General features: G+C 44.8%; 1 protein-coding gene across 2 annotated transcripts in view; it reads left to right on the top strand.

Moving 5' to 3' along the window:
* Positions 1-8,738: 8,738 nt before the first annotated feature.
* The window catches only part of LOC102065129 (N-deacetylase and N-sulfotransferase 4), a 62,962-nt gene continuing 45,990 nt past the window's right edge, over positions 8,739-25,710 (top strand). The window contains exons 1-2 of one of the 2 annotated variants that reach the window (XM_074542074.1): positions 8,739-9,651; positions 22,666-23,909. In XM_074542074.1, coding sequence (XP_074398175.1) covers positions 22,923-23,909 — 987 coding nt within the window. In that variant the 5' untranslated portion in view covers positions 8,739-9,651; positions 22,666-22,922. The remainder of the gene's footprint in view (positions 9,652-22,665; positions 23,910-25,710) is intronic. The other variant, XM_074542075.1, reaches the window with a different exon arrangement.

Here is a 25,710-nt window from a genome sequence, read left to right on the forward strand (position 1 = left end):
AAGCTATTTATTACAGCAAACTACTTCTTATTTACTTTTCTATGCCTCTCTGTTTTCTCCTGTACCTTATCAGCTACTCACATCACCACCTCTACAGTCACAGTCAACTTGCTCTGCCTAGGTTACTGTCAGACTGACCTTCCCTCAAGAGGGCCTTTTTCTCCTAAAGCATAGAAATAACTTTATTTGTTTTGGTTCCCATCCATTACATCTTTTAAATACTCAATAATTCCTCCGCATCTTTTGAGTCCCTGCAGTGCAGGTATTGATAGCCAAGCACATCCCTCCCTCCCTGCTCCAGTGTGGAGGCTCAGCAGTGACAGCCATGTGACAAACAGCCAAGCTGAGGAACCACGGGGAGCCTTTCAGGGCCACGAAGAGGAATTGCCAGTCCCCAGTGCCAGCGTGTGCACACACACAGGTGTGCCAGGGCAGAAGCAAAGAGAGCAGGGGTTTGCTGCATGACCAATATTCCCCCTCCAGGAATGGCTCTCCTAAGGTGCCTTCAGAGCAGTCAGGTGGATCTCCTGGCATGCAATGTCATCTATTTCCACTTCACAGAAACAATCACTCTGGGGGTGAAATAGGTCACATGAGGGGATCCCATCCATCTCTTTGCCAGTAGGCTCTGCAGAATAAAGCCTCATGTTTCCTGAATTTAGCTGCCCAAGCCTCAAAACAGGAGGCTCTCCTTGCTTGTCTGCATTAGCACCTGAGGTTTAGCCATGCCATGCTTCCTCACAGGCTGGACCAGGAGCAGAGACCAGCAGGAGCTTCATCCCCTTTGCCTCCAGGTCTTCTCCAGCTGCAGCACCCAAGTTTTCCACCACCACTTCCCTTGGGTGGAATTCATCATCCAAACGTGGCCCTGCTTCCTCCTGATGTAATGGTACCTGTGTTTTCCCTAACAGGGCTTTGCAGATGTGATCTTGAAAGAAATCTACCACAACGTTTTACACTCACAGCTGACTGCATTTCCTGGTTTTCCAAAGGGAAAACTTTCTTTGCCATGTTCCTTCTCCCAGCAATCTGCTTGTTACAGCTTTTGAATATCTTCAGACCCTTTACCTGGTATTACCTTTCTACCTCCTGAACACCAGACTACCTGCCTAGCAGTTTTCTGATGGATCATCTGAATGCAGGCTACTTTTTCCCATTATGGAAATACATTTTTTACTGAGATTTTGATCCATTTCCATGTACATTAAAGAGGGTAACAGCTGGTGCTCTTAGCAGTAGCTGCAAATTACACACATCCTGAAACTAACACTGTTAATGCTGGTAGTATAAGCTCAGTAACAGATAAAACTTAGCAAACGTGTTGGAAAACAAAAAAAAATTCAGTAGGTTTGGAAGAAAAGGCTAGCTGAATCCTCATAGTAACCAATTTAAATATTGCTAAATATAAAGTTTTATCCACTGTAAAAACTTCACAGGATGGTCTCACGTTCGATTTCCATTTAGTTCAGGTCTGTCATTTTCAGAGACTTCTTTTGCTGTAGTTCAAAGTTCCATGAAGTAGGTGCAGAGATGGTAGCATAGCAACCACCACAAAGTGAGTTTAAACATGGAGAAAATGAGCTTTTAGCTTTCTAATAGCAGAGCTTTCATATTCATATCTTCTTGCTGGCTTTGAAACACCTGTGCCTATTTCAGCTGACTAGGTTCATTCTATCAGTACAGAAAGCTGCATGGCATTACAGAACTGCAATTAAATGAACCTGGTTTATGTGACTATTCTTTGGTCATGGACAAACAGAAAACCGAATTGTCAATGGTGAGGAACTAATTTCATTTTTAAATTAAATTATCATTTCCTTGAAGCAGAAGGGTGGTTTTTTGCATGAAGCAGAATTGGTTCCCAGAGTGGGCACAAGAATAAATCTACTTTTTCCTGCTGACTCAGGAAAACCAAATAAACCCAAACATTCACCACTGTGATTTTAAAAATCAGTTTTGAGGTTATAGATGTGCCCTGTCTGCACAATTATGTGAAGTCTGTCAGAACAGCTGAGGGACCAAGAGTTCAGAGTTTTGGCGCCTCGGCGACTTCTCCTGTTCACCTGAACGGAGTTTAAAACTGTGACTGGTCTTGGCTTTGCACCTTTGTTTGAAAAGGTCTTGGTGCCTGGAGAAGGGGATGTGAAATGCTGATTTGAAGAGCATCTCCAGCTGCTAACATCTGCATGCCCGTGCAGGCACACAGCCAGAAAAGCAGTGGATAATAATCAGTGAACACTTTTAAACTCCGATTCTGCATCTTTGTTGGGCTTGAAGCCTTTTGTCTTCTCCATTATTTTTTTAATGAGGGTGATTTTTCCTGCTGATGTATTAACTATTAACTGCAATGGACACAGAAGATCCCGTGGGAGGTATCTCCACAAAAAGTCAAAGTGAGAAGTTCTTAAAGAGAACCCCACCACTGAGAAGCAGCAAGCTGCTACCACTTAGACGTGAAACCTCAAAACTTGTAACTCCAGTCAATCTTTTGCATGACTAAACTTTTAGGATGCACTTTACTATGGAGTTTTCCATTTCTAACCCAAACACTAAGCTTTCCTCTTCCAACAGTAACTCTGCTGGCAGCATTTCAGTAGTTCTAGAAGTGGTGTTATAATTCTTCTCACCAACGTGTGCAAAGCCTCTCAAATTAGAGAGCTTACAAAGAACCTGAAATTCTTACATCAGGGTTACAGGGGATTATCCAAACCCCCGAGGTTATGCAAATTGGCTGTAGTTATGCAGAGCAGAGCTCTGGAGCACATACCCATGTCCTTACTCCACACCTCATTCCTGTTTGATGGGAGACAGATCCACTGCCATAATTAGTGCTCCTATTTATGACTGACATCAAGCTTTCAATATATGCTGCTTACTCATCTTCATTTTCCATACACATTCTGCATTGGAATGTCATTGCCAATGACTTATTAGCAGCAAAATAACAACAGCAACACAAAGAGCAGCTGTGTTGGATAGTTATTGATTATTGAAAAATGCATTATTAAAAATGTCAAGTGTCCATGTCATTCTAGAAAGCCTCAAATAGATTTATCAGAGCTCCCTTCTAACTGTTGTTTTGGGTCTAATCTAAGTATTCTTGTGCTCCTGTTGGTTACTTTTCTTTCCTATTCTGTGAAGAATTCCAAGATGCCAGCAACAAGAAGCTGCTGTGAGGCTCCCTGGATCAGTTCTGCTGGGAAACAGTGAAACAAGGAGTGCCACGGATTTCAGCCTCACTGACTGAGCTCCAGGGCTGAGTACAACATTTACAGTGGGGCTTGTCCTTAGTGTCACTGCTGGAATAGAGATGTAATAAAAATAATTTAACCGTCTCTGTACTTCCACAGCTTGGGCAGGATAACATAGCAGAGATTTCGTGCAGTAAATAAGTACAGGAGAGAAATTTAGGATATGAACTTGTTTTAAAGGGGCATGGACCTTTCAGTGTTCCAACTACCCAGGGCGTTGAGACAGATGGAAATCAGAGCCTTGTGCTGAACCACACAGCAAAACCAGAGAAGCACAGAAGGAAAGCATCACTATAACTGTGCCCATGTGTCCCACGGGCAGGAAACAGGGGGTACAATCAGGAATGCAGAGGATTCCATGCACCCCAGACACATCTCTACAAACCCTCTGTCCACAACAGGCACCACCAACTTGGGTCCTTTTTCTTATGGGTTTGTCCAAGCACCTGTACTAAAGGAGGGCTCACACTTGCTGTGACCTGACTGAACGGAACACTGTAAGCTAAAATGGGACTTTCCCCCTACAACCTACAATAGGTAATCTACAAAATTAATTTCCTTCACGTCTAACGAGGCCCTGTGATGTGGTTTGGCGTGCATTACTGTGTGTGTTAGTCACAGCCTGGCTGAAGGGAAATGCACCATCAAATTTACTGTAACAGCAATTTTCCTTAAGGTACATCAGCACAGATGAATTGGCAGACCCCTAATCCAGGGCTTAAAACCATCTGTGATACAACATTGCCCTCTATGGGAGCCCAAGGTGTAACAGATTTACAACAGAAACACGGCGCTGCTGCTCTCTGGTCCCGTTCATTTTTTGAGCATGGTATCTACTTTCCTAAAACACTTCTCTTGAACATAAAAGCTTTATGCCACCAGGAGAAATCAACCTACTATCCTCTTATCATGTAATTTATTTCTTTCAAGCCTACCCTTCAAATTGTAACAGATATCTCCATTACTGGCATTTAGCTTTTATGTGATAATTTCAGTTCACAGAAGCCCTGCTCCATATGTGTCAGCATTTCTGTCACACAAAGACAATGAATAAACAAAAATTAAACCCAAGTGCACACAAGGCAGTAGCCTGGTATGAACAGGCAAACAACATGTGGAATATTATTTCTAAAGTGCCCCAAACTCTTCGGGGAGCCAAGATGCAACTCCAGAATATCATTACAGATATTTTCAAATGTAACCTGCTGAACATTAGAGCCACAAGTAAAGCAGGAATGAGCATGATAGAGAAGTACAACGGTTAAGTATCAAGTTCTTATTCACTCGGAGTGCTCTCTGGATTATTCCATCCATATTTTCCTTTGCTTATTTTAATTAAGTCACCCTTGTTTTCTTTCCATGAGAAAAATGTATTTTAAAAAGAAACCTCAGTCAAAAGATGGCTGGAGAGCAATGATCACTGGGCCTTGCTCACACTGAACTGTATTGCACACCCAAAACAAAAACCCAACCATTCCTTATGCCACCATCCTGATATTTTAGGGTTAGTGCTGGAAGTCTGTAAGCAATTCCTACCTCCAGCAATGGGAAGCAATAGCAGTGAGACATTAAAAGTATTTCTGTAGCTTATTAACTCTGTTCTAGCAGATGTTGCAGAGACATTTCACATCTCTAGAGAAGGCCAGTTCAAAGTAAGTATAACATCATGATCTTGATTTCCCTTGTCAGACTAGAGCGTTTTCAAGTCTTTAGCCTCCCTTTTGCTGAGCCCAGGTCTGTGTGGGTTTTTTGAATTTTATTTTCATGCACAGCCTAGTCACATCAGTCTGAAAAGAGACCTTTGGGCACACTTCCATTTCCCATTTCAGGATTTCCCACCCTACTGGAGCATGAGCACGAGGCCTCCTCCTCCTATAGCACCAGATAGAGCAGAAAACATATTATAATAGGATGACCTAAAAAATTAAAAATTGCTAGGAGGTGAAACAAAACCCTGCACAACAGGATCATTTATTACAGCAATTCCTGAATACCAGTTTGAGAGTGTGTCGGTAATGGATTTTTCACTTTGAGCGTTTTTTTTAAGTTTTAAATTATGGGATATAAAAAGCTCTGCTTGTGTGAGCTAACCTAGAAAAGAGTCATCCTTAGAATGCAATGGAAGCTTGATATCTAGATGGCAAGGACAGAAGAGCAAAAAGAGAAAGATAAATGTTCTTTGTAGTTCCTTCTTTGAAACTACCATTCCTGGTTTCACCTTTAATTCAGAGGTGGATTAGAGCATTAAAAGAGTCTCTGTAGGCAAGTTAAAGGGGACTCCCACTGGAGCTCTGGTCTAATTAAGCTACTTTAGGAATCATTCCAGTTTGACTAACTCAATTTCTTTTAAAAAGTAATCACTTAATACATCAAACCAAGAGTTCAAGCCCCTTTGTTTTTAATAATCAAAGAAGAAATGCTTGGGTTTGAGATTTGCAAGCCATCACTTCGTGTTATGGAAGACCCTCCCTATGCTAACTGCTGTGCCAGCAGCAGCCCTGCCACAGCTCAGACATGGCAGCACAGTGCTGCTGTCACACCAAGATCATTGTTCTGGACACAGAGCAAAGGGGACACAACTCTTAGTGTCACATGCTGCAGGGACAAACAACAAACCCAAGGGGGCTGAGCAGAGCTTAGCCCTGCTCGCTGCTTTAGTCTCTCCTGCTACACTCAAGTGTGGCCTGGGAAAAAAGCTCTTCTCTCTCCAAGCTCCAGTCCTGCCCCCTTTCCCTTCCCAGGAGCTGTCAGCTGCTTCAGGCCAAAGCAGAACCTGGGAAGGATTCTGTAAGGAAATTGTGGGGCAGAGCCCAGAAGGCTCCATGGGTACACACAGACATCCATCTCTCTCACACACCAGGAGCCCTTGGCTCAGTGTCACAAGTGGTGACAAAGGTCAGGCTGTGGATTAAGCACAAACCCAATTTTTGCTTTGATGGTATCTCAATGGGAGCACTTAAAACTGCAGTTTATATTTTCATAGCTGAGTAAGCACCTAAGACATAAAACAGTAATGTAATTAGAGATGTGTGGAGCAGCTCTAATGCTGGATGTAAATGAATGTCTGTTGGTTTAACAGATATTTCCACATCAGTTTCTATCAGCACCCTCTCTGAAACTAATACATCCAAAGCCATACAGGAACAAAGCCACACTAGGATATCAAAGTAACCTTACAGAGCAATAAAAGCATAAGATAAAGGTCATTACAGAACTGGTATGCACTGATTTGCCTTTATCATCTGTACAAGTGTGTCCAGACATAAAGAGGGGATAATAGAAGCTGGAAAAGAGATTGTGTAGCTGGGAAAAGTCAGCAGTCAGGAAATCCAGCTATTTTTTACATTCTTTAATTTTACTTGAGGACTGAGCAGCATTTTTGCTGTTGATGCTGTTGCACATCAGCACTTCATGCTTAAGAGCACCACCAGCAGCATGTTCTGCCCTGACATCTGGGAAACAAGAACAGCCCAGGACAGGGCAGGCACTGCCAGCAGAAGACATGAATGCCTTGACTGAGTTCTAATGCACAAAACTCAGCTCCAAGGGTATCCACATTTCATCCCTGCATTTCTGCTTCTGTAAAACCTCTGACATGTTTTGAGCCAGAGCCAAAATAGTCAGATGAAAAACCCCAACAATTTATTGAGACATCAAGACAACAAAATAGACTTTTCTTAATGAAATGTATGAATACTCAAAAAACCACATTCCACTATGCCTTTGTGTTTCTCGCACTTTTGATGTTAATTAACACACTGACTTCTGAGAGGCTTTGCTTGCTCTGCAGCACATTTAGGAACATCATTTAGTGCTAGGCTTGGCAGTGCTGGGTTAATAGCTGGACTCCATAACATTAAAGGTGTATTCCAACATAAATGGTTCTAGGATTCTGTGTTTCCAACCACAGAACTGCAGGAATTGTGTTTTCCACATCTGCTAGTGTGAAGATGAATACTTTTAAATGTGTACAGACATTGCAGTGAGAGGTGTGTAAACTGCAAGAAAATTTGGACAGAACACAGCAACGCTCACTTTCACCTGACCAACAAAGCACAAAAACAAACAACCACCTAAAAAAACCCCACCAAAACTCAAAAAAACCCAACCACTGTCAAACCTACAGTTCAGAACCAGAAAATCACGTTTTCCACAAAGTTTTGGGCAAAGCAGTGGTAGGTTCCATCTCTAGGTTTTGTGCTACCAAAATAAGTAGAATAAGCTGTTGTGATTGCCTGCCTGTACAGGGAGGAAACAAACCACATGGGGATTAACAGCTACAGAATAATGTACAGCACCCAATGCAAAATCTGTGCTGCAGGGTAAGAGCCAGAAAAACTTATATCCTGGGGCAAGGATCTCAGCATAAGTGTGCTGTCTCATTAATAGACTCTTTTATTACTAGGATTTCTCTTATTTTCTTGTTGCTCTCCATCCACACTCAATTTCTGTTTCTTGCTGTCCTGTTTTCTTTCTTGTCTATTTTCCCCTCAAACTGGACTTTTCACGCCGTCAGATAAGCAATGGAACCTCTGGCGCTTTTCAGACTAACCGCACCAGAAGATTTCCTCGTGTTGGGAAGAGACTCTGTAACTCAGTTTGGCTGTTTGAGTTTGCAGCCTGACCAAAGCTCTGACCTTCACACAGAATGCAAGGAGGCACTTGCTTACCACCCAGCTGCAATGGGATCTCCATGCCCAGCATTCCCAACAGTCTTTGGAAAACAAATCCCAAATCTAAAGGCAGGCAGTAGGTGTAAGGCATTTTTTAAAGATCTCTCAGCAAGTGCTTTGTAATTAGGAATTGCAGGAAATTACTCAATGGTTTGAGTCTTAATTTTCCCTCAGTTTCTAATTTAGCCAGAAGGAATCAATAAGTCCCCAGTTCAGAATCTCTACTGTCTCTGAAACTTGGATATTCACAGAGAGCAAACAGCTCTTCATGTAGAAGGTCCCAGCTGAAGGATGTAAATGCTGAACTGCATGGAACGCCATTTATTCCCGCTGCTGTGGAAACACAAAAGGTTGAGCTGACCCTCCTATGATTCAAATCTGAGTTTACAGTGTCATTCATCATCTCAGACCGGGTGTGTTCCAGTCTCCTTGAACAAAACTATTTTCTCCTCACATTTGCTGCACAGAACTGGCTGAATTTCAATTCCAAGGTGCATTGTACAAAGAACAGTTTTGGAGTGAAAGATGTCAAGCTGGCAAAAACTGAAAATTAGATTGGAATGAAATCTAATTCTTTTAATATACAAAGTGTTTAGTTTTGCCTCTGTAATATAATTTGAAATCACGGAGCAATCATGTTTCTTGGCTGTGGAGGCTGGTTTTGTATCCAGCTGGATGAAATGAAGGATTTTAATAAGAAATTATGCAACAAATAGGTGGAACTTGTGTCACATACAGCAAGAAAATACTTTTCACCTCCAAGCACCGAATATTTGCTGGTGCCAGGGAATGTTTGCTGGGTGACTCCTCCTTGATTTTGGTCATGCACTAAAACCCACCTTTTATTGTATCAGATGATCTTATCAGTGACCTAACAAGAGAAGGAACCAAAAAACCTTCCAGCGCTGGGATTCTGTTAAGCCTCTTTTTTTAGCACCTGGAGACAGTGAGAAGTGATGGGGGGCACTGGGGGCACAAGCATCCTCCTGCCAGAAAAATGATCCTGCCAACTTTGCCTTGCTCCAAGGCTTTCCGCTGCAGGCTCCAGGTGTAAAAGCGGGAGCTGGAAGAGGCACTTCCCTCCCGCCTTTGGGGCGGGCAGGAGGGGAGGTGGTCCAGCCGCACGGTGACAGATGATGCAAATCCTGGCGGAGCGCGGGATCCATCGGGGCGGCGGGCGAGGAACGCGGCTCGTCTCCGAGCCAGCCCCCGCCGCGGCGCCCTCGCCGAGCATCCCCGCTCGGATGTCGGAATGACACCGGGGCAGCTCCGAGTCCCTGCAAGCCTGCGGGCTGGGTAGCGGCGGGATCGGCCGCTGCTGCCGAGCGCAGCCCCGCGGAGCCGCCGGAGACCCGCGGCAGCCGGAGCCGCGCCAGGACCGCGAGCGGCGGCTCCGGGGCTGATCCCAGAGCTCCCGCAGCCTTTCTGCCGGAGCCCGGCGCCATCCCCGTGCCCAGCAAGGAAGCTGCATTTGGAACGCTGTGCTGAGCAGAGGTTTGGATCGTTCCAGCTGGCTGCTCGCTCTGAAAGGACGGGCTGGGTACAAATGAGATGTGACTGCGCCGGTGGAGTTCAGTGACTGGGGCCGGAGCAAGAGGAGCCTTCCTGGGATGCTGCTGAGAGCTGCTGGCAGCTGAGAACTCTGCCTGGTTCACCCGGAGCCCTGTGAAGAGCTTGGAATAGCAGGAGTCTCTTTGCTGCACACCAGGAAAGAAATTCTTCTCTAGGTAAGGTGTTCAGCTTCTCAACCTCTGCTTGTGGGCACACATTCACACATTCATAGCAGCACACAGACAGTGCCTACACTCAGAGCAGGTACAAATACCCAGAACGTGCCCAATGATCTGCCTGGAACCTCTGCACAGTGAGTGCTTCCAAAAGCTGCCCGGGGCCTGCCATCCCAAGGATTGTTTGAAAGTTTGAGATGAGATAGTCTTTGCCACATCCCCTGATGCCAAGGGGTGTTGCTCCCAAGGGAAGCAGCTGTCTGCCTACGTGTATGAAAGATCACAGAAGGGAGAGCATGGGAAGTTAGGTGAGGAGGAAAAGAGGATACAATTGCTTCTTTAGTCTTCTCCACATCCTTTGCCTTTTTTACTACCATCCAGCAAAGTTCAGCAGTACTACTGCACTGAAATGACTTGGTAGGAGCTTTCCACGGAGATACATTAATTGTGCACCAAAGCAAGAGTAATTGTACTGTGAGGAAGCCAAAACCTACAGATCTGCTCTCTTCCAGCACTTTGATAGCAAACTACATCTGTCAGAAACTTTTTTTTTTTAAACAGCATGATCATTTATAGAGTGAAAGCAAGGATGGTTAGAGGCAGCAAGGGCTAAACTGAAGAAATCAGTGTGGGCTCTTCAGATGCTCCAGAGCCCCGTCCAGCAGCAGCCCAGGGGTTTTATCCCACAGCTGGCACAGGGGCTCCAAGTCACTGCTGCTAGGAATGAACACTCACAGGAAAATGCTCAGAGGTGAAGAAGTCTCTTCCCACAAGCCCTGCACTGTCCTAACCACACATACCAACAAAACTCCAGGCTCAGGAAATTCGTTTTTCCCCAGGGAATTTACCAGGTCATTTTTTACTAACTCCTGTTAGTAAAACATTAGTTTTCCACATTCTCATTCATATTGCCTGAAGCCTCCCTCCTTCCCTCTGTGCGAATCAACGCTGCAGAATCTGGCCTACCCCCTGTAGCAGGTTACTGCACCTCTCCTAGCTTTGAATGCTCTCAGAGAACAAGATAAAAAGAGAAGTAACTCATTTTCACCCCATTTCTTCAGTAGCTTGAATCCTGATCCTCCTGCTGTAAATGTTCAGTCTGGAAGGACAGCAGGATCTCCTTGTTCACAAAGTTCCAACAGCTGCCCATGTTTCCAGGTGCTCCCTCTCTTTCCCCATCCTGTCTGTGCACTCTCCCCATGCACCTTTTTCCTTCCCTAAAGCTGTACTGCCTGCCTTGCTTTTGGGAATGCTGTCCTAAAGGAGGGGCTGGGGTGGGCTCTGCACTGCCAATCCATTTAACTAAAGAAATTCTTGGCTTTGAGTTCCCTCCAGAATCTTATCAACCAGACCCGATGATCTGCCCAGTTGGGTTGGATGTTCTCATGCCATTGCTCTGTGCACAACTTTACAGCTGTCTGTCAGCTTTTGTGCCATTTCCCCAGAACATGGCCTTTTTTGGATTCATAATAGATGCCTAATGTCTGAAAGCCTCAGAATTGAAAGCAGAGTATCTTCACGTCTTGTTGACACCACTCTCTTCTGCAAGGCTGGGGAAATGCTCCTCTAACTTGCCTTTTATCAGAGTAAATCAAATTCAAAGGATTACATTTCAGCAGAGAGCAGGATGCTTCAGTGACTGACCACTTGCACACACACACCCCCCACATACAAATCCTTTTCAGCCTGAACACCCTATTAACCCACACCATCAAGTTCTGCAAGCCCTATTAAAACTTTATGGGTGTTTAGAGGCTGTGATATCTGCTGTATCACTCCCTGTAATGCCCATGATCAGCCTTAGCACCGTGCAGGAATCATGAGCTGCTCTAGAGTTCAACTGCCATACTAACTACGAGCAGGATAAAAATATGCTAAAAGTAAAGAGGGGCTTTTTTAAGGTTGCAGTACAGGAGTTATCACAGCAGTACAATGAGATACTTTAAGGAAAATGTGACCATATATTGCAAACCCATGGCAATACTGAGCACAGAAAATGCTGATAAGCTCCTATTAGTTCTGACTATGAGTTTTCAGTTAGATAAACAAAAAATTGCATTTAACTCTATGTCCCCAGAAAAAGAGTCATCATTTCTCTACAAGCAGTAAAGGAAGCCATATAACGAACTTCTACCAAATAAAAAGTATCATTTCTGTTCCAAATCATTCTGATTTGTCCACAAACAATTTTGCTTTGACTGCCTCTATGACCACAGGGCTGGCTGAGCTTCAGCTGCATGAATATTCTGCTGTTTGCTTTCATCAAGCGTTTGCCTTGCAATAATCCCAGAACTAAGAATGGTTTGGCTTGGGAGGAACCTTAAAGAGCACCCAATCCCAACCCTCTTTCTGCAGGTCCATAGGTGCATCCAAGAAACTGCTTTCCATACCCGCACAATTGGCTTTTCTGAACAAAGCAACCCCTGGGCTGAGAGCAGCAAGGCATTGCAAGCTGGGGCCTGGATGGCTGAAGGAATCCAGGATTACCTTGGAATTGTGCAGGAAGCTGCACTTGGCCCAGCCTGGGGAGTCATTTCAGGAGCAGGGCATTGAGCTTAGGGTGAGCCAAGGGCTCTCCACGCCTCCCAAAGGGAGGGGAGCCTGGCTTGAAACCATTTGCACGTGTAAAGGAGCACAGTGTAAGGGGGCAGCCCATCACATCCCTTGTTCTCAGGCCTGGCATGCAGCTGAGGACCATCAGAGGAGGTAGAAGGGCTGGACTCCTAGGGAGAAGGAGGGTCTCTGCTGGGAATTGGGTAGAACATCAGAGTCCTGCCTCCCATGTTGAGATAGGCTGAAGAAGGCACAGCTCACAGCAACAAGTCTCTCTCTCCTATTGAGATGCTAAAGCAATGCCCCCCACCAAGGTAAGCCATCCAGAAGAGTGCTAGATAGAAATTCAGCATCAATTCTCCATGTATATCAACATTCAAATTAGAAAAAATTGAGCCATTAAAAGCCTCAGGTGCTGGAAGAAAATGAAAATCATGCACATCAATCCTAAACATTTATTACAACTACGGTCTCTAATAATTACAATGGAATTGGAATTCCTACTGAAACTACAGTTGCTACAGAAAAATAATAGTATTTTACCTAAACAGCAATGCCACCAGAATTACATGGCAACAGCACACCAGTACAGAAACCATGTCAGTTTGATGAGAACACATTGACACCACAAGCCATGGATGGCCATTTGAACTCAATTCAAAAGGAAGAGAGAAATATTAAAACCTATTCCCTTCCCTCTGGCTGCAGAAGGGGTCACAGCTGCTCTCCCCAAGTGGAGGCAAAGGAAGCAAATTCATCCTCCCTCCTCTGCTGCAAGGATGGGTTTTACAGAGCCAGAGCCAACACAGAAGGAGAAGCCAGGGCAGGGTGGGAAGGGATTCCCTCTTCCTCCTTGGATGCTGGTGGCATAAGAACTCTCCTTACTAAACCCGGCTAAGGGAGATCAGGCTGATGCCCCACAGCTCCAGACTCTTGCTAATGGCTGGGTTTTCATCTCCCACATGTAAATATCGGTACCAGGCACAAAGAGCAGAGAGAATCATGTGGACAGGCTCTCCCCTGAGCAGAGCTCTGCACGAAACCTCCCCTCCTGAAGGACTATCCACAGCTACTTATCCCAGCCCTCTCTCTGCCAGGCTCTGCTGAAAGGATTGCATTTAGCTTTTAGTGTATAAATAAGTGTTCTGATAAATAATTAATAGCAGCTGCTGGCCGTAAAAGAGGCGGCTGTTTGGAAAGTTAAAGCAGTCTGTCATGAAATATGCACCCACCTCCTCTGTGCTCTACTTCCAGGGGCTTTCCAGCCAACATCTTGTCCTTTTCCATAGGACCATATTGTGCAAGGAGGAGGCCAGGGTTCAAGTTTCAGACCCTCAGAGTATTCTTGAATTTAGTCTCTCTCACTGGGGTAGAGATTACCCCCTAAAGCACCACAAGGGAGGGCAGGTGGTCAGTAAGTAATTCACAGAGAAATGTTTGGAAATGGGAGGAAAGGACACTCTTCTAGGCTTCTAGGTAAGATACAGAAATTAGACTTACTGATCACATTTGATTTTAAAGCCCTCAGAGCTTCTCAGGGTTTTTTAATTTAAACAAAAAAAAAAATCAGGGCCCGCTGCCTTGATATTTTGCCAGACTACTTGCACTCCACCCCCCCTAAATAGCTGGTGGGCATTTTTAGTTATCACTACTCTATAGACCCTATTTGGGGTGCAATTTTAAATGGCTCCACTACTCTGCCCCTTTGAGTCCTGCTGTTTAGAGTGGAACTGTGCATCAGCGTCCTGGGGAATTAATCACCTGCAGAAAGGCATGGTACCATTGTTTGTACCTCAAAAATCACAGTTAAAGACTAAGAGAATTTTGTGATATCCAGTGTGCACACAGCAAGCAAAGTGAGCCACACATGCCTCCAAACACCTGACAGGCTCTCATCAGACTAACTCCCCATCAGCCTTGGTGCAAGATCCATGTGCCTGCATCAACCACAGGCAATCATTCTGCACACTTAGATTTTTAACTGAAGGACCTCCCATAAGGTGTTCTCCCCCGTGAAAAAAAAATATTTAGCAGAAAATAAAGTCTCTATGTGTATAGGGTTACCTAAAACTGAGCTTTATGGATTACAAGATATTGTGTCAAATGACGAGACACAATTTTGTCAGCCCCTTCCATAACCCAGAAAGTCAGGCTGGATTTCCTTGTCCATGATACACCCTGGAGATTGTTTTTGAAAACCCAGTGGAGTTATAGATTCAGCCTCCAGGAGAGGAGGACAGGGATGTAAAGACAATTCCAGCCTGATTCAGGGGCACTATGTTCAGAAAGACTGACAACCATTTGGATTTTTTTTTTATTCCACACTCTCCCCCTTCAACAATCAGTTAATGCTTCAGTAGTTCAATAAACAGAGATTTCTCAAGAAAGCAAGAGGTTAATCAAAGCCTCTCTATTCCATCACAGAGCTCTAATGGCATTAGTTCTAGTTCCAGTCTCTGAGCTGAGCGTGACTCAACAAAAAAATCCCTTGAATTCCCAAGCAGGACCCTTATCCTACTAGTGGCATTTCCAAATTGAACTTTATCTAGACAAAACAAAGAATAGATCTTCCAAAAGGAAACATTTGTTTGTATTTTGAACCAAGAGCAAAACAGTATCTATAGGTCACAGATGACACACCAGAAATCTCTACAGAGATCTTTCATTTGGCTGACAAAGTGGCTCCTCTCAGAGAAACCCCATAAAGCAGTGGCAGGAATAAACACAAAGGAATTTAACCAGGGTACAACAAAAAAGAAGAAATAGGAAGCAAGCACAGCAAACACATTTGCCTGCACATGAAAGCATGAATTTTGCACTGGCTTTCCCAAAAGCACACTTCGCAATATCCCTGCTATACACATCCAAACCAAACAAATAATCTTGGAGTATTTTACAGCTAATGTCCATGTAAAGGTAGAAAAGACCAGTATTCCCTCAACAAAGACAGGGAAAATGAAATACTGAAAAAAAAAAATCATTGGCCTCCAGAGGGCAAAGCATGACAGTGGCAGAGACAGAAATTAAAGATGCTACTCCCTGCCTTATCTTTTCACCATAAAGCATTTTTCCTCCTGATAGGCAAACAGTACCCCTCCAGCCATTTCAAGGTAAGAATTTCAATTTGTGTTAATCATCTTGCATAAAACTTCCTCTGACTGTCTTGTCTGCAACACTTAAGTACATTAAAGGGAAAGTCTCTTGGATACTGTAGTATTTTTGTTAATGACCACATTTCTCTGTCTAGATTAGGTTTACTGACAGCAGTCATGTGTGCAGCCCTAAGTGGTCCCCACAAAAAGCTGATCTTGCCTGTAAAGAACTGATACTAAGACTCAAAATTTTCTTGGAGGACTGCCTAGGACCTAGTGCAGAACTAAGACTAGGAAGAGACAGGAGAGATACTATAAACTTAACTTGCTGCTCCCCAGCTGCCATGCAACAGAAGCAGTGCTAAATGCAAGTATTTATGAGCAAGGTGGAAGAGACTGAATTTTCCCCTTTAGAAGGTGTTTGGAAGTCCAAGAAGCACACACACACACACACAAAAAAAAGGAGGCACACGTGGAGGGTCACCCTGGCTTCATCTACTCTCCTTGCTTCATTTTGCTTGGAAGCCACTGCTTGCCAAGCCCTGCCAGGCTGACACCAGGACTGGGGGCTTGGGTGATGCCCCAGACCTCACATCTGCTCTGATCAGAGATTGGTGGGACCAAACTCTGAGTCTTCTCCCTCTTTTCTACCAAATCCTCTCAACAATAACCAAATCCTTCAGCCAGCGAGGACAAAGATAGAGATAGGGGATTCCGGCAGAAATTACTCAAAGAATAAAGAAAGAGAAGCTGTTATAATGAGAATCAATGTACACAGAGCTTGAAAACTGTGTCTGGCTGGAACTGGGCTTGAGCAAACTCAGCATAAAGCCCTGTTTAAATTTCACGTGGCAAACTTGCTGTATGAGAGATTAAAGTACAAAGTCTTTGTTATCTGGGTTTAAATAGACTTCCTCTGCAGCAGCAATAGATCACTGCTATGTGACAGCAGCAGTCCCTCTGAAATAAGTTAGTGGCCTCCTTTTAATTCCTAGCACAGATGTGACCACATCTGACTTGCTCACAAACAGTCCCTGTGACAGGATACAGACACCACAAAACATGTTATTCAGTGAAATATGTTGGCATTAGTAAAAGAGTGGACACATTTTAATTATCTCACATGGTGGCAAACATTTTTAGCTCCCAGAAAAGCAATAGGACAACAGAAAGTGTGGGAAACAATTAACTACCAAAAAAAAAAAATCATAAAGACCAAATACTTCAGCTTCTAACAGGCTGTTCCAGAGCCTGGGAATATATATCTTTTTTTGTAAAAGTAAAGTTTTAGTAATCACCCATAAACCTGTAATCCTTGGTAAATTGTCAAAATCAATACAGAAAATCTGCGGCTACTTGGTTCTGATAGAACCATAAGAAAGGTTTTTAGCAATTTTTTTTTTTTTTAAGGCTTAGCTTTTCTACCCGTTCAGGCAACACGTACAGTTTGGCTACTACACTGATTGACTTTTAGGAGTCCTAGTTAGGCAGCCATTCTACTGCACAAATGTTGTGTCTCAGCTGAGCTCGCAGCACAAATCATTCTGTTGGAACTGGAGAGCTAATTGACAGCCTTAGGAAAGGGGAAAACAGTACCAGAATAGATGGACTGTATTAAAACATCTGATACAGCATCTCACAAAAGTTTTATTTGAAGAGTTAAATGAATTCAAATTGGCTTCCATTGGAGCATTAAACTATGAATTGAAAAGTGATGAAGAGCCATTAACCCAGCGAGAGCAGGAGATTTGCTGCATCAAGTCAGGGCAATGTTTTGTGGGCTGCCTCAGAGCACCGTGCAAAGCCTGGTTTTATTCGCCTCCATTCCCCCGGGCTGGGGCACTGAAAGCACGGTGATTCCACTTGCCCTCTGCAGTAATGCCACCAGGAAAGCAAAGCAAGGACTCAATCCTGCAGGGCACACACTTCTGTGACTGCAGCCCCAGCTCCCTGCCCTGACATTTTGGTTCTGTCATCGTGGCTTGGGCACGAAGCTGCTGCCCTTCAGATCATCTCTCAACACCACCTTCTCAGCCTTTTGCTGTCCTACACACATCAAGAAACAGCTGCTGAAGGCCATTATGCAAGGGGCTGCTGTTTCCAGCTCAGCCACCTTGGGAAAGCCAGGCTTGATCCCTCTAATGCTGTTTAGCTTTTTGAATTTTTGGTGAGAAGTGGTTGATCTTAACACCATCAGTCATGCTAGAGAGACACATTTATTAGGAACTGCATTGAGAAGGTATATTTAAAATAACCATTAAATTAAGTCTGCCCTGAGAGTTAAGCTGTTTTGCCTGTGACATCAAAATATCATGTGTATTGTGTTAATTGTGGTACCACCACACAACATCTGGAGCTGCTCAGATGGTGAGTGTGGTCACTAACACTTATCTGTTGTGATGATCACTAGAGCCACTCTGTCATGAAACAGGAAATACATGTATAGGTTCTCTCTTCGTGCATGGCTCTCCTTAGACTATACCTTAATTACTGATTGCTGGGAGCTTCCACTCCTGACACTCCAGAGAGAGCACGAGCCAGAAACTCCTGAGAAAATGTTGCAACTGCTCATTATGTTCAGCAGTACCAATGCATTAGAGACCCATAAACGGTGCCATTTGGAGGAGGCCTCACTGAAACATCCCAGATGGGATATTTATGGAATTTCTGGGTGGCCCAAATGACCGTGGGACTGCTGGAAGTTAATGGGGCACAAGAAGGAAGCGGTGAGGCTGAACATCAGGCAACATTCACCACAAGGGTGGTCTGGCTAAGTCTTAAAACACATTTCTGCAAGGAGCTAAGCCACATGAAATGTCACATTTGGGCTGGGGAACCAAAGGATGTGCACAGGTGTGAGAAGACCCTCTATGGGCAAAACTCATCTGCAAATCACCCTCCAACCACTGCTCCACCAGGGAGCCTTCTCACCACCTTCTGAAATCATCTGGAAAAGCTCAAAGAGAAATAGAAGTCAGAAGGGTCAAACAGCTCCCTTCCAAGTATTGTTTCATGCTCAAAATCACACCAGCTTTCATCAAGTGCACCAGTTGAGGTATTTCAAATTCTTTGCTTTATATTCATTGAATATTGACTTCACCCTCTGGCATCATTTAGCTTTCTGAAATCACACAAGATTATATGTACAATATAGACTTGATCAAACGGGTGAAAATAGTGAAAAATTGGGTGTTCAACTTACACATGATTATGCATATCAAAGAAACAAAAGACGTGAAAGTACTGAGCAGCCTCTCCACTCAAAAATAATAAAATAGAAGTCAGAAGCTCTCCAGCCCTTATCAGCTCAGAAGCCGGCCTTATGCTAGGTAAAAAGAGTTTTCTAGTACTTTGTGATGAGCTTTGAGAAGCTGGTATTGAGACCTCTCTCAAACAAAGCCACATTTACAAACATAAAACACATTGCAGCTTAGTTAAATTTGAACAAAAGAATTACTTTCAAAGAGGATGTGAGTTTTGTGAGCTCAGCCAAAAAAATCTCCTGGAAACTTTTCTGAGGGAAAGAAAAGAAAAATGCTCTTTTTCTCCTTCCTCAGTGAACAGAAACCCTGAATTTTTGCAAATGGTCACCAGGAGTCATTTATCACTCAAATCAGGCTGCTTGTTTCTGTAATGAATGAGGAGTCTCATGCAAGCAGCAGCAAGGCAGCTGTCATAATTCATTGGGCTGGCAGTAAATGACAGGAGTCATACAAGCTTAGAAAGAAAAGAAAAAGGAAAGGCTTTACATTAGGCTTTTAGCCTAAAGGGAAGTTTTATATATAGACAATAAAGACATTCTGACTTCTGATTGATGACAGAATAAGGAAGGGGAAGCTCTGGCCTGCCTCCAGGTGAACTGCTCCCAGCAGTGCCCTGTGGTGCAGACAGGAGATTGGGAATGGCCACAGTGCTGTGGCACAACCAGGGCCCTGCTGCTCTGCTGGGCAGTGCCAGCACTGCCACGCTCTGAGCCCTCTGCAGATGCCAAGCCCATTAGCTCCATCCTCAGGGTGAGCCAGCACAGCTGATGGCTTCACATCCCTATTTCTACTTCCCACAGGCTCAAGGAGCTCAGGGATCCTCTGCCCACCCCGATCAGAGGCAAGAGGAGCTCCCCCAGCCCACACACCAGGTGTGCTGGCTCACCCAGCCCTGGGGGAAGCTGTGCCCGCCCGTGGGAGCTGCCCATGAGGAGCCAGCCTCAGTTCCTGCTGCACAGCTACCACGTGGCACTGCCAGGGGGCTGCTTCTCCTGGCTGTCGTGCCATCAGTTTTAAATAGTCAAGTCCTAATCTCCCAATCAATCATCTTCAGAAGTAGCACGCTTTAGTCATCCATCACACGCCTTTCTGCGGGCAAGCAGGAAGTGTTATTTAGCAAGGAGGCAGCAATTTTTAAACCTCCATTTTTCTTCAGCTGCCTGGATTAAAGAAAAATTAGAGTCCCTGCAGATGTGTCTGACATCACAACAGAGCTGTACTGCAGCGTTCTGCTCTTGCTGGGCCCCACATGGAGGAAATCAGCTGAATGGACAAGATCTACTGAAGGACCAACCCTGGATGAGTGCAGCCTTGATTCCTCAACCAAATGCGCCCAGCTTTGGCCTTTACCTCTCTGAAGAGTCACTGAGTGCTCATCAGTGACCACAGGACCTCAAATACCAGTTACCAAAATGAAGCTCCATAAGTAACACTTAATTATGAAATATGGCCTATTTTCATGTTGCTCAAATACATCTAGCAACGGAACTCTAGGAAGATAGTTGAATTCTGGAGTGAATGCAAAGCTGTTGAACTTTAAGGAGGAGAGTTTCAAAGGCACAAATGGCACTTAACTTCCAATTATGCCTTGGAGAAAGTTCCACTAATGGCTAATTTAGCTGATTTATTTTCATAACCTTTAATTACTTCACACCATTTTTTTTTTTTATTGAACAGTATAATCAGTTCAACAGAACAGTTGAAAAACAATGGGCAGACTAAAAAAAGGACCGCTCCAATGCCACGTTTCCTTATGCAAGTGTAAATTCTTTATCAATTTTAGGTAATTATGCATCTCAATAAGTGGGAACACTCGCACTTAATTACAACGTCTACATACAACAGATAGTAGCTAATATGAAATCTGACTATTCATATTTTGTCTCAATGAGATTTTAGCAGTGTTATTGGGAGGAAATAATTAGGGATGAAGACCATACTTTTGTTTTGACTAGTATAAAGTCAGTGCCTTCTCCTGTTTTAGTAACACAAGCTATAATATTGGTGAAGTTGATTGTTTTGACAGCTTGCAATACCAGTACCCAGGAGATCCAGCAGGGCCAAATACTGCAGAAAAACCGTGCCATTTCAGGTCTTCTCACAAGCTATTCCCTTGTGCCACAGGTGGAGGCTGAAACATTTGCAAACCACCCAGGGTGATCCAGTGGCACATTTTTTCGAGCAGAACTCCTGGCTTTTATTTAATTTTAATCATCGGGGTGTTAATGAAGGTGTTTCGGGTGCCGTGGGGGTTTGCCTTGTGGCGGGAGCGCAGCCGGAGCAGGGCAGCGCGCTGCAAAAGCAAGAAGCGATCGCCCTCTAGCGCCCAAAGCAAGCCGAGGATGCGCAGCCCGGGCAGCGGAGTCCAAGGCTCTTCCCCAGGCACCTGCCTGTCTGGTGCTGACCGAAAGGCTTTTTGCAGTCCGCTCTTTGCTGGGGGGACACACGGCCCAGCCCTGGAGGCTGTCCCTCCACGGAGAGCAGGAGTCCTGAACTGATAAAGTCCTGAGCGAGTCCTCAATGCCACCCAAACTCCAGCACCGTCTTGCAGAGGATGCTTCACTTGATCCGGTGTTATCTTTTGAGGGAATCTTAATTGGAGGTTTAATAAGAAGTGAAATTCCAGCAGGCAGACAATTGTAGAACAAGGGAAGCACCAAAGCAGGGCAAATGCTCTTAAGATTATCAGGATGACTTCAATTGTCTAATGGTAGCTGTGATTCCTCTTGCATTTGTTCTCTCCCACACAAGAAATGAGTAAATGCATAGGAGGTTTCCTATTTCTGTCCCTACCTCACTCCCCTCTTGGCCAGTTATGTGACAGAGCAGGGTCACTACTGGAACAGCCCAGAATCCAGGGGTCTCAATATCTCCTTCCAAACTTCCAGCTCAGGAAGGTAAATCAGATAAGAGCTTCAACCCACCAGCGTCACAAATGGTCTCAGAAAACAAACTTCTTCTTTCAAGCATTTTCCAGTTTTAGGTGCAAACCTTAAGATGAATGAATAGTTTTCAGCACACAAGTCAAAAATGTAATCTGAGTTAATGGCAGAGGACACATCAGCTGGGAAGGATCTGACTGGAAAAAGCATTTCTTCCCAGCAGTTCCAAAATAGTTCACTGTTTACTGTCTCACATTGTTCCAATAAACAACCAATATCAATAATTCACAAAGATGTTAATTCCTGCTTAAATTCATAGAGCAGCAAGGGCTATTTATTTAGTTAGCTTTAACTGCCTCTGAATCATGGGGTTTATTGTTACCAGTGGCAATTTCTCATGAACTTAGGCAGAACTGCCAGGAATTGCACAAGGGCTTGGGAGCAATGAGGTTTGAGCACCCTGTCCTTGATGCATACAGGAACAGACCAGAGGCTGAGAGCTTCAGCCAGAGGTGCCATGGACCAGCACACACACCACCTGCTTGCCCACCCAGCACTAAAACAGCTTCCTTGAGGTACTTCTCCTTCTACACAGCACCTCCCACTGATCGCTGAGGGAGGCAGAGCCAAGCACAGCCGTACCCCACATTAGTAGCAGCCTGCTCATTCATTTGGAAAATCCCCACAGAATCTTTATAGCTCCTAAACCGGACCATGAACTCTGATTGCTCTAAGTGCAGAATGGAAACTGGAGAGAAAGCCCTACAAGTCTCTCCTCAAACTCCTGTCATATCTTTCACTTTGGTAACATTAGATTTTCAGCCCAACACAGAATTTATACCTTATGCAGTTTGAATTTGATGCAGAATATGGTCCCAGATTTAACAAACATTCACTTGGTCCAAACGTTGCCCCTAAAATCTTCCATTGTTCCATCTGCAATAGTAACGACACATTTTAGATAAGACAAGCAGATAAGGAGATGCACATCCTCAACTAGTTTTCTTCAGAGTTTGTTTCTGTATCCTAAGAACACGGGGGAGCTGTTTAATGCAGTTTATCTTAATGCACCAAGAAAGCAAGTGACACTGAGTGCTCCTTGAACTACTCAGAACTTCCCTCTTTACTCACATTACCAGTATCAATCACTGGCCTTATTAATGTGTGGTTTTAATTGCTTTATGGATTTTGTTTTACTTACTCTTCTTTTACTTCTTGTTGCAGATAATGTTAAGAGTCCTCTTCATCGATTATTGGCAGCTGCTGCTCTGTGAGAAAACCTCTTCCAATTTGTCTTTCCCGATCCTTTGACTTCCCGCTCCGACAGCCTTACAGCCTCCCCGAACGCCTCATAAATGCACTGCAATGGTCACATGAACACCTCGGAAAGGGAACTTCTGCAACTCCTTATTCCCATGGCACATTAGGAGGAGCACCTGCAAGAGTGCTAAGTCCAGCAGGAACTGGAAGCCCTGCCAAAGATGAATCTCATCGGGAAGCTCCACAGAAGCTTCCGAATGCTGGTCATTCTCCTGGCCACCTTCTGCTTGGCAAGTATTGTCATCTCCGCCTATTTCCTCTACACTGGCTACAAGCAGGAAATGGCCCTCGTGGAAACCACTGGGCAAGCAGAGTGCGAGGACCTCAAACTTCTGCCCTACAGGTCTGCGGAGCTGAGAACACCTAAGCCAATTGATCCCTCCAGGACTGATCCCACTGTGCTCCTGTTCGTGGAAAGCCAGTACTCCCAGCTGGGGCAAGACATCGTAGCCATCCTCGAGTCCAGCAGGTTTCAGTACCACATGGTCATTGCGCCAGCCAAGGGGGACATTCCCCCTCTCACAGACAACGGGAGAGGGAAGTACACCATCGTTATATACGAGAATATTTTAAAGTATGTGTCCATGGACTCGTGGAATAGAGAGCTTCTGGAAAAATACTGTGTGGAATACAGTGCTAGCATAATTGGTTTTCATAAAGCCAACGAGAACAGCTCCCCCAGCAGCAGGCTGAAAGGGCTGCCCTTGCAGCTGTACAACAACGTGGCCCTGCGGGACTGCGTGGTGAACCCTCGCTCGCCCCTGCTGCGCATCACCAGAGCGCCCCGGCTGGAGCAGGGCCCCCTGCCCGGCCAGGACTGGACGGTGTTCCAGTTCAACCACTCCACCTACCAGCCCGTGCTGCTGGGCGAGCTGCAGCCCCACGGGGGCTGGCCCACCCCGGCCTCGCTGCCCCGCGCCGCCCTCCACGCCACCGTCATCCAGGACCTGGGCCTGCACGACGGCATCCAGAGAGTCCTCTTTGGGAACAACCTGACCTTCTGGCTCCACAAGCTCATCTTCATCGATGCCATCTCCTTCCTGTCGGGGAAGAAGCTGACGCTCTCCCTGGAGAGATACATTCTGGTGGACATCGACGACATCTTTGTGGGGAAGGAGGGGACGAGGATGAACGTCAACGATGTGAAGGTAAGGCAACAACGGGGGGATACCGTCCCAGACACGGGTGCGTGCTAATGGGAGTTTAAAAGGAGGCAAAGCTTGTAAAAGCTGAGCAGCCCTTTTTCCTGGTAAGGGCTGGAAGTGCACAAGTGCAGCCAGCAGATGCATAAACCACAGCCTGAGATGAAAAGGCATTTTTCCCACAAACATACAGAGATGCACTTATGGATGTGTCTATGTAGGGGCATACACATGTTGCACATACATAATATCTTGCACATACATAATATCTTCTAGAGGCCTGTTCTGTATTATTTCTCTCACTATTGCTGTCAAGTAGCCAGGACACTGCAAGACTGTTGCCTTTTTAAACCTCACCATCACTGCATTTAAAAAAAACAAAGAGCAAAAGGAAAAAAAGAGCCTGAAGAAGTCACAGCCCCAGCATGACTCCTAAGAGTTGTCAGGATAATTCTCATTACAGACTAGCAGGCAAGCATTTAAAGTTACCAGTTACAGGGTGGAAGCACATCATGCACTTGAGCAAGTGGCATAACCATCTGACAGAGTGAAAGGCCCACAGACTACTCACTGGGGGCTCTTCCACACTTATTTTCCTGATTTGTTGTATCCAGGGACACCATTAAATTTGGTCAGAGTAATTCTCAAAGATGTGTGCAGCTCAGAAAGAATAGACAGAGCTCAACAGCATGACAGTTATTTCTTGTCATTTTCCACATGTGGGAATCATAGAGATTAATTGAATCCCTAAGCATGCAATATCACAATCTCCAGCATTTATTCTGGAGGGTTTTTCCTGTAAATACCCAATGCTTTCAGGAACAATAAGCAGGCCTTTTGTTTTCAAAAGCACATTTCTATTTCATTTCTAAAACCCTTATTTCCATTTCTACAATTTCTATGTTCCTCAGCCTCCTCTCCAGACCTTTGGGGTAGCCAAACACCCAGCAAGAGCAGTAGTCTCACATACAATTGAAACAATTTTGCACATCAGAACAGCCATTAGCCACATCAGGTGTATGAATGCTCATCGGGGCTGATTCTGAGCACCAAGCACTTGGAGTGCCTGGTGCCTTTGAGATCTGAGCACTGTGCATCAAGTGCTTTCTCTCTGGAAATACGTGGGGAAATGCTCTGAGCAAGGGCTCGTACACAAGAGGAAACTCACTCCAAAGGCACTTGTGAAACAAGTTTTTCAGCAATAGCTTCCTGCCTGCACCTTTCTGAGAGCACCTTTCTGATGTGGTTTGCTGCACTAAGGAAGCCTGAATGTTACTGTTCCACAGCAGTTCCAGAGCCCCCAGTGCCAGCAGAGCAGTGTCCACGCAGGGACACTTGGAGATTCAGAGCTGAGCTCTCACTGGAATCACCTCATTATGCAGGAAACAACCCAAGTCACCCCCATTACTGTCCAGCAGTCAACAACACTGCCAGGCAAACCTTTCCAGCTGTGCTTGGCACAGCAGCCACACTTCTGCGCTCATTATAGGAGACACGGCAGAAAACTCCACATCCAGGGGCTGCAGTAAGAGCTGGATGCTGTTAAAAGCATTCAGAATTGTATTTATGTGCTTCTTGCCTTTATCCATCTGAAAACCAACCAGGCCACGCTGCTCAATAACTAAACCATAACAAGGAAAAACCTCTGCCTGGGATTCAGACATTTTTAATTTTTTTTCCAAGCAATGCATGGTGAGCCTTCTTTCATTCATGAGGTTTGAGTCAGGGTACAAAGGGAAGCTTTCATTTTCCCCACATTTCTCAATGCCAAATTAGCAGCCCACCTTCCTCACAAAAACACCAGAAG

Source organism: Zonotrichia albicollis, chromosome 5 (genome assembly GCF_047830755.1).
Source record: "Zonotrichia albicollis isolate bZonAlb1 chromosome 5, bZonAlb1.hap1, whole genome shotgun sequence".
Taxonomy (NCBI): Eukaryota; Metazoa; Chordata; class Aves; order Passeriformes; family Passerellidae; genus Zonotrichia; species Zonotrichia albicollis.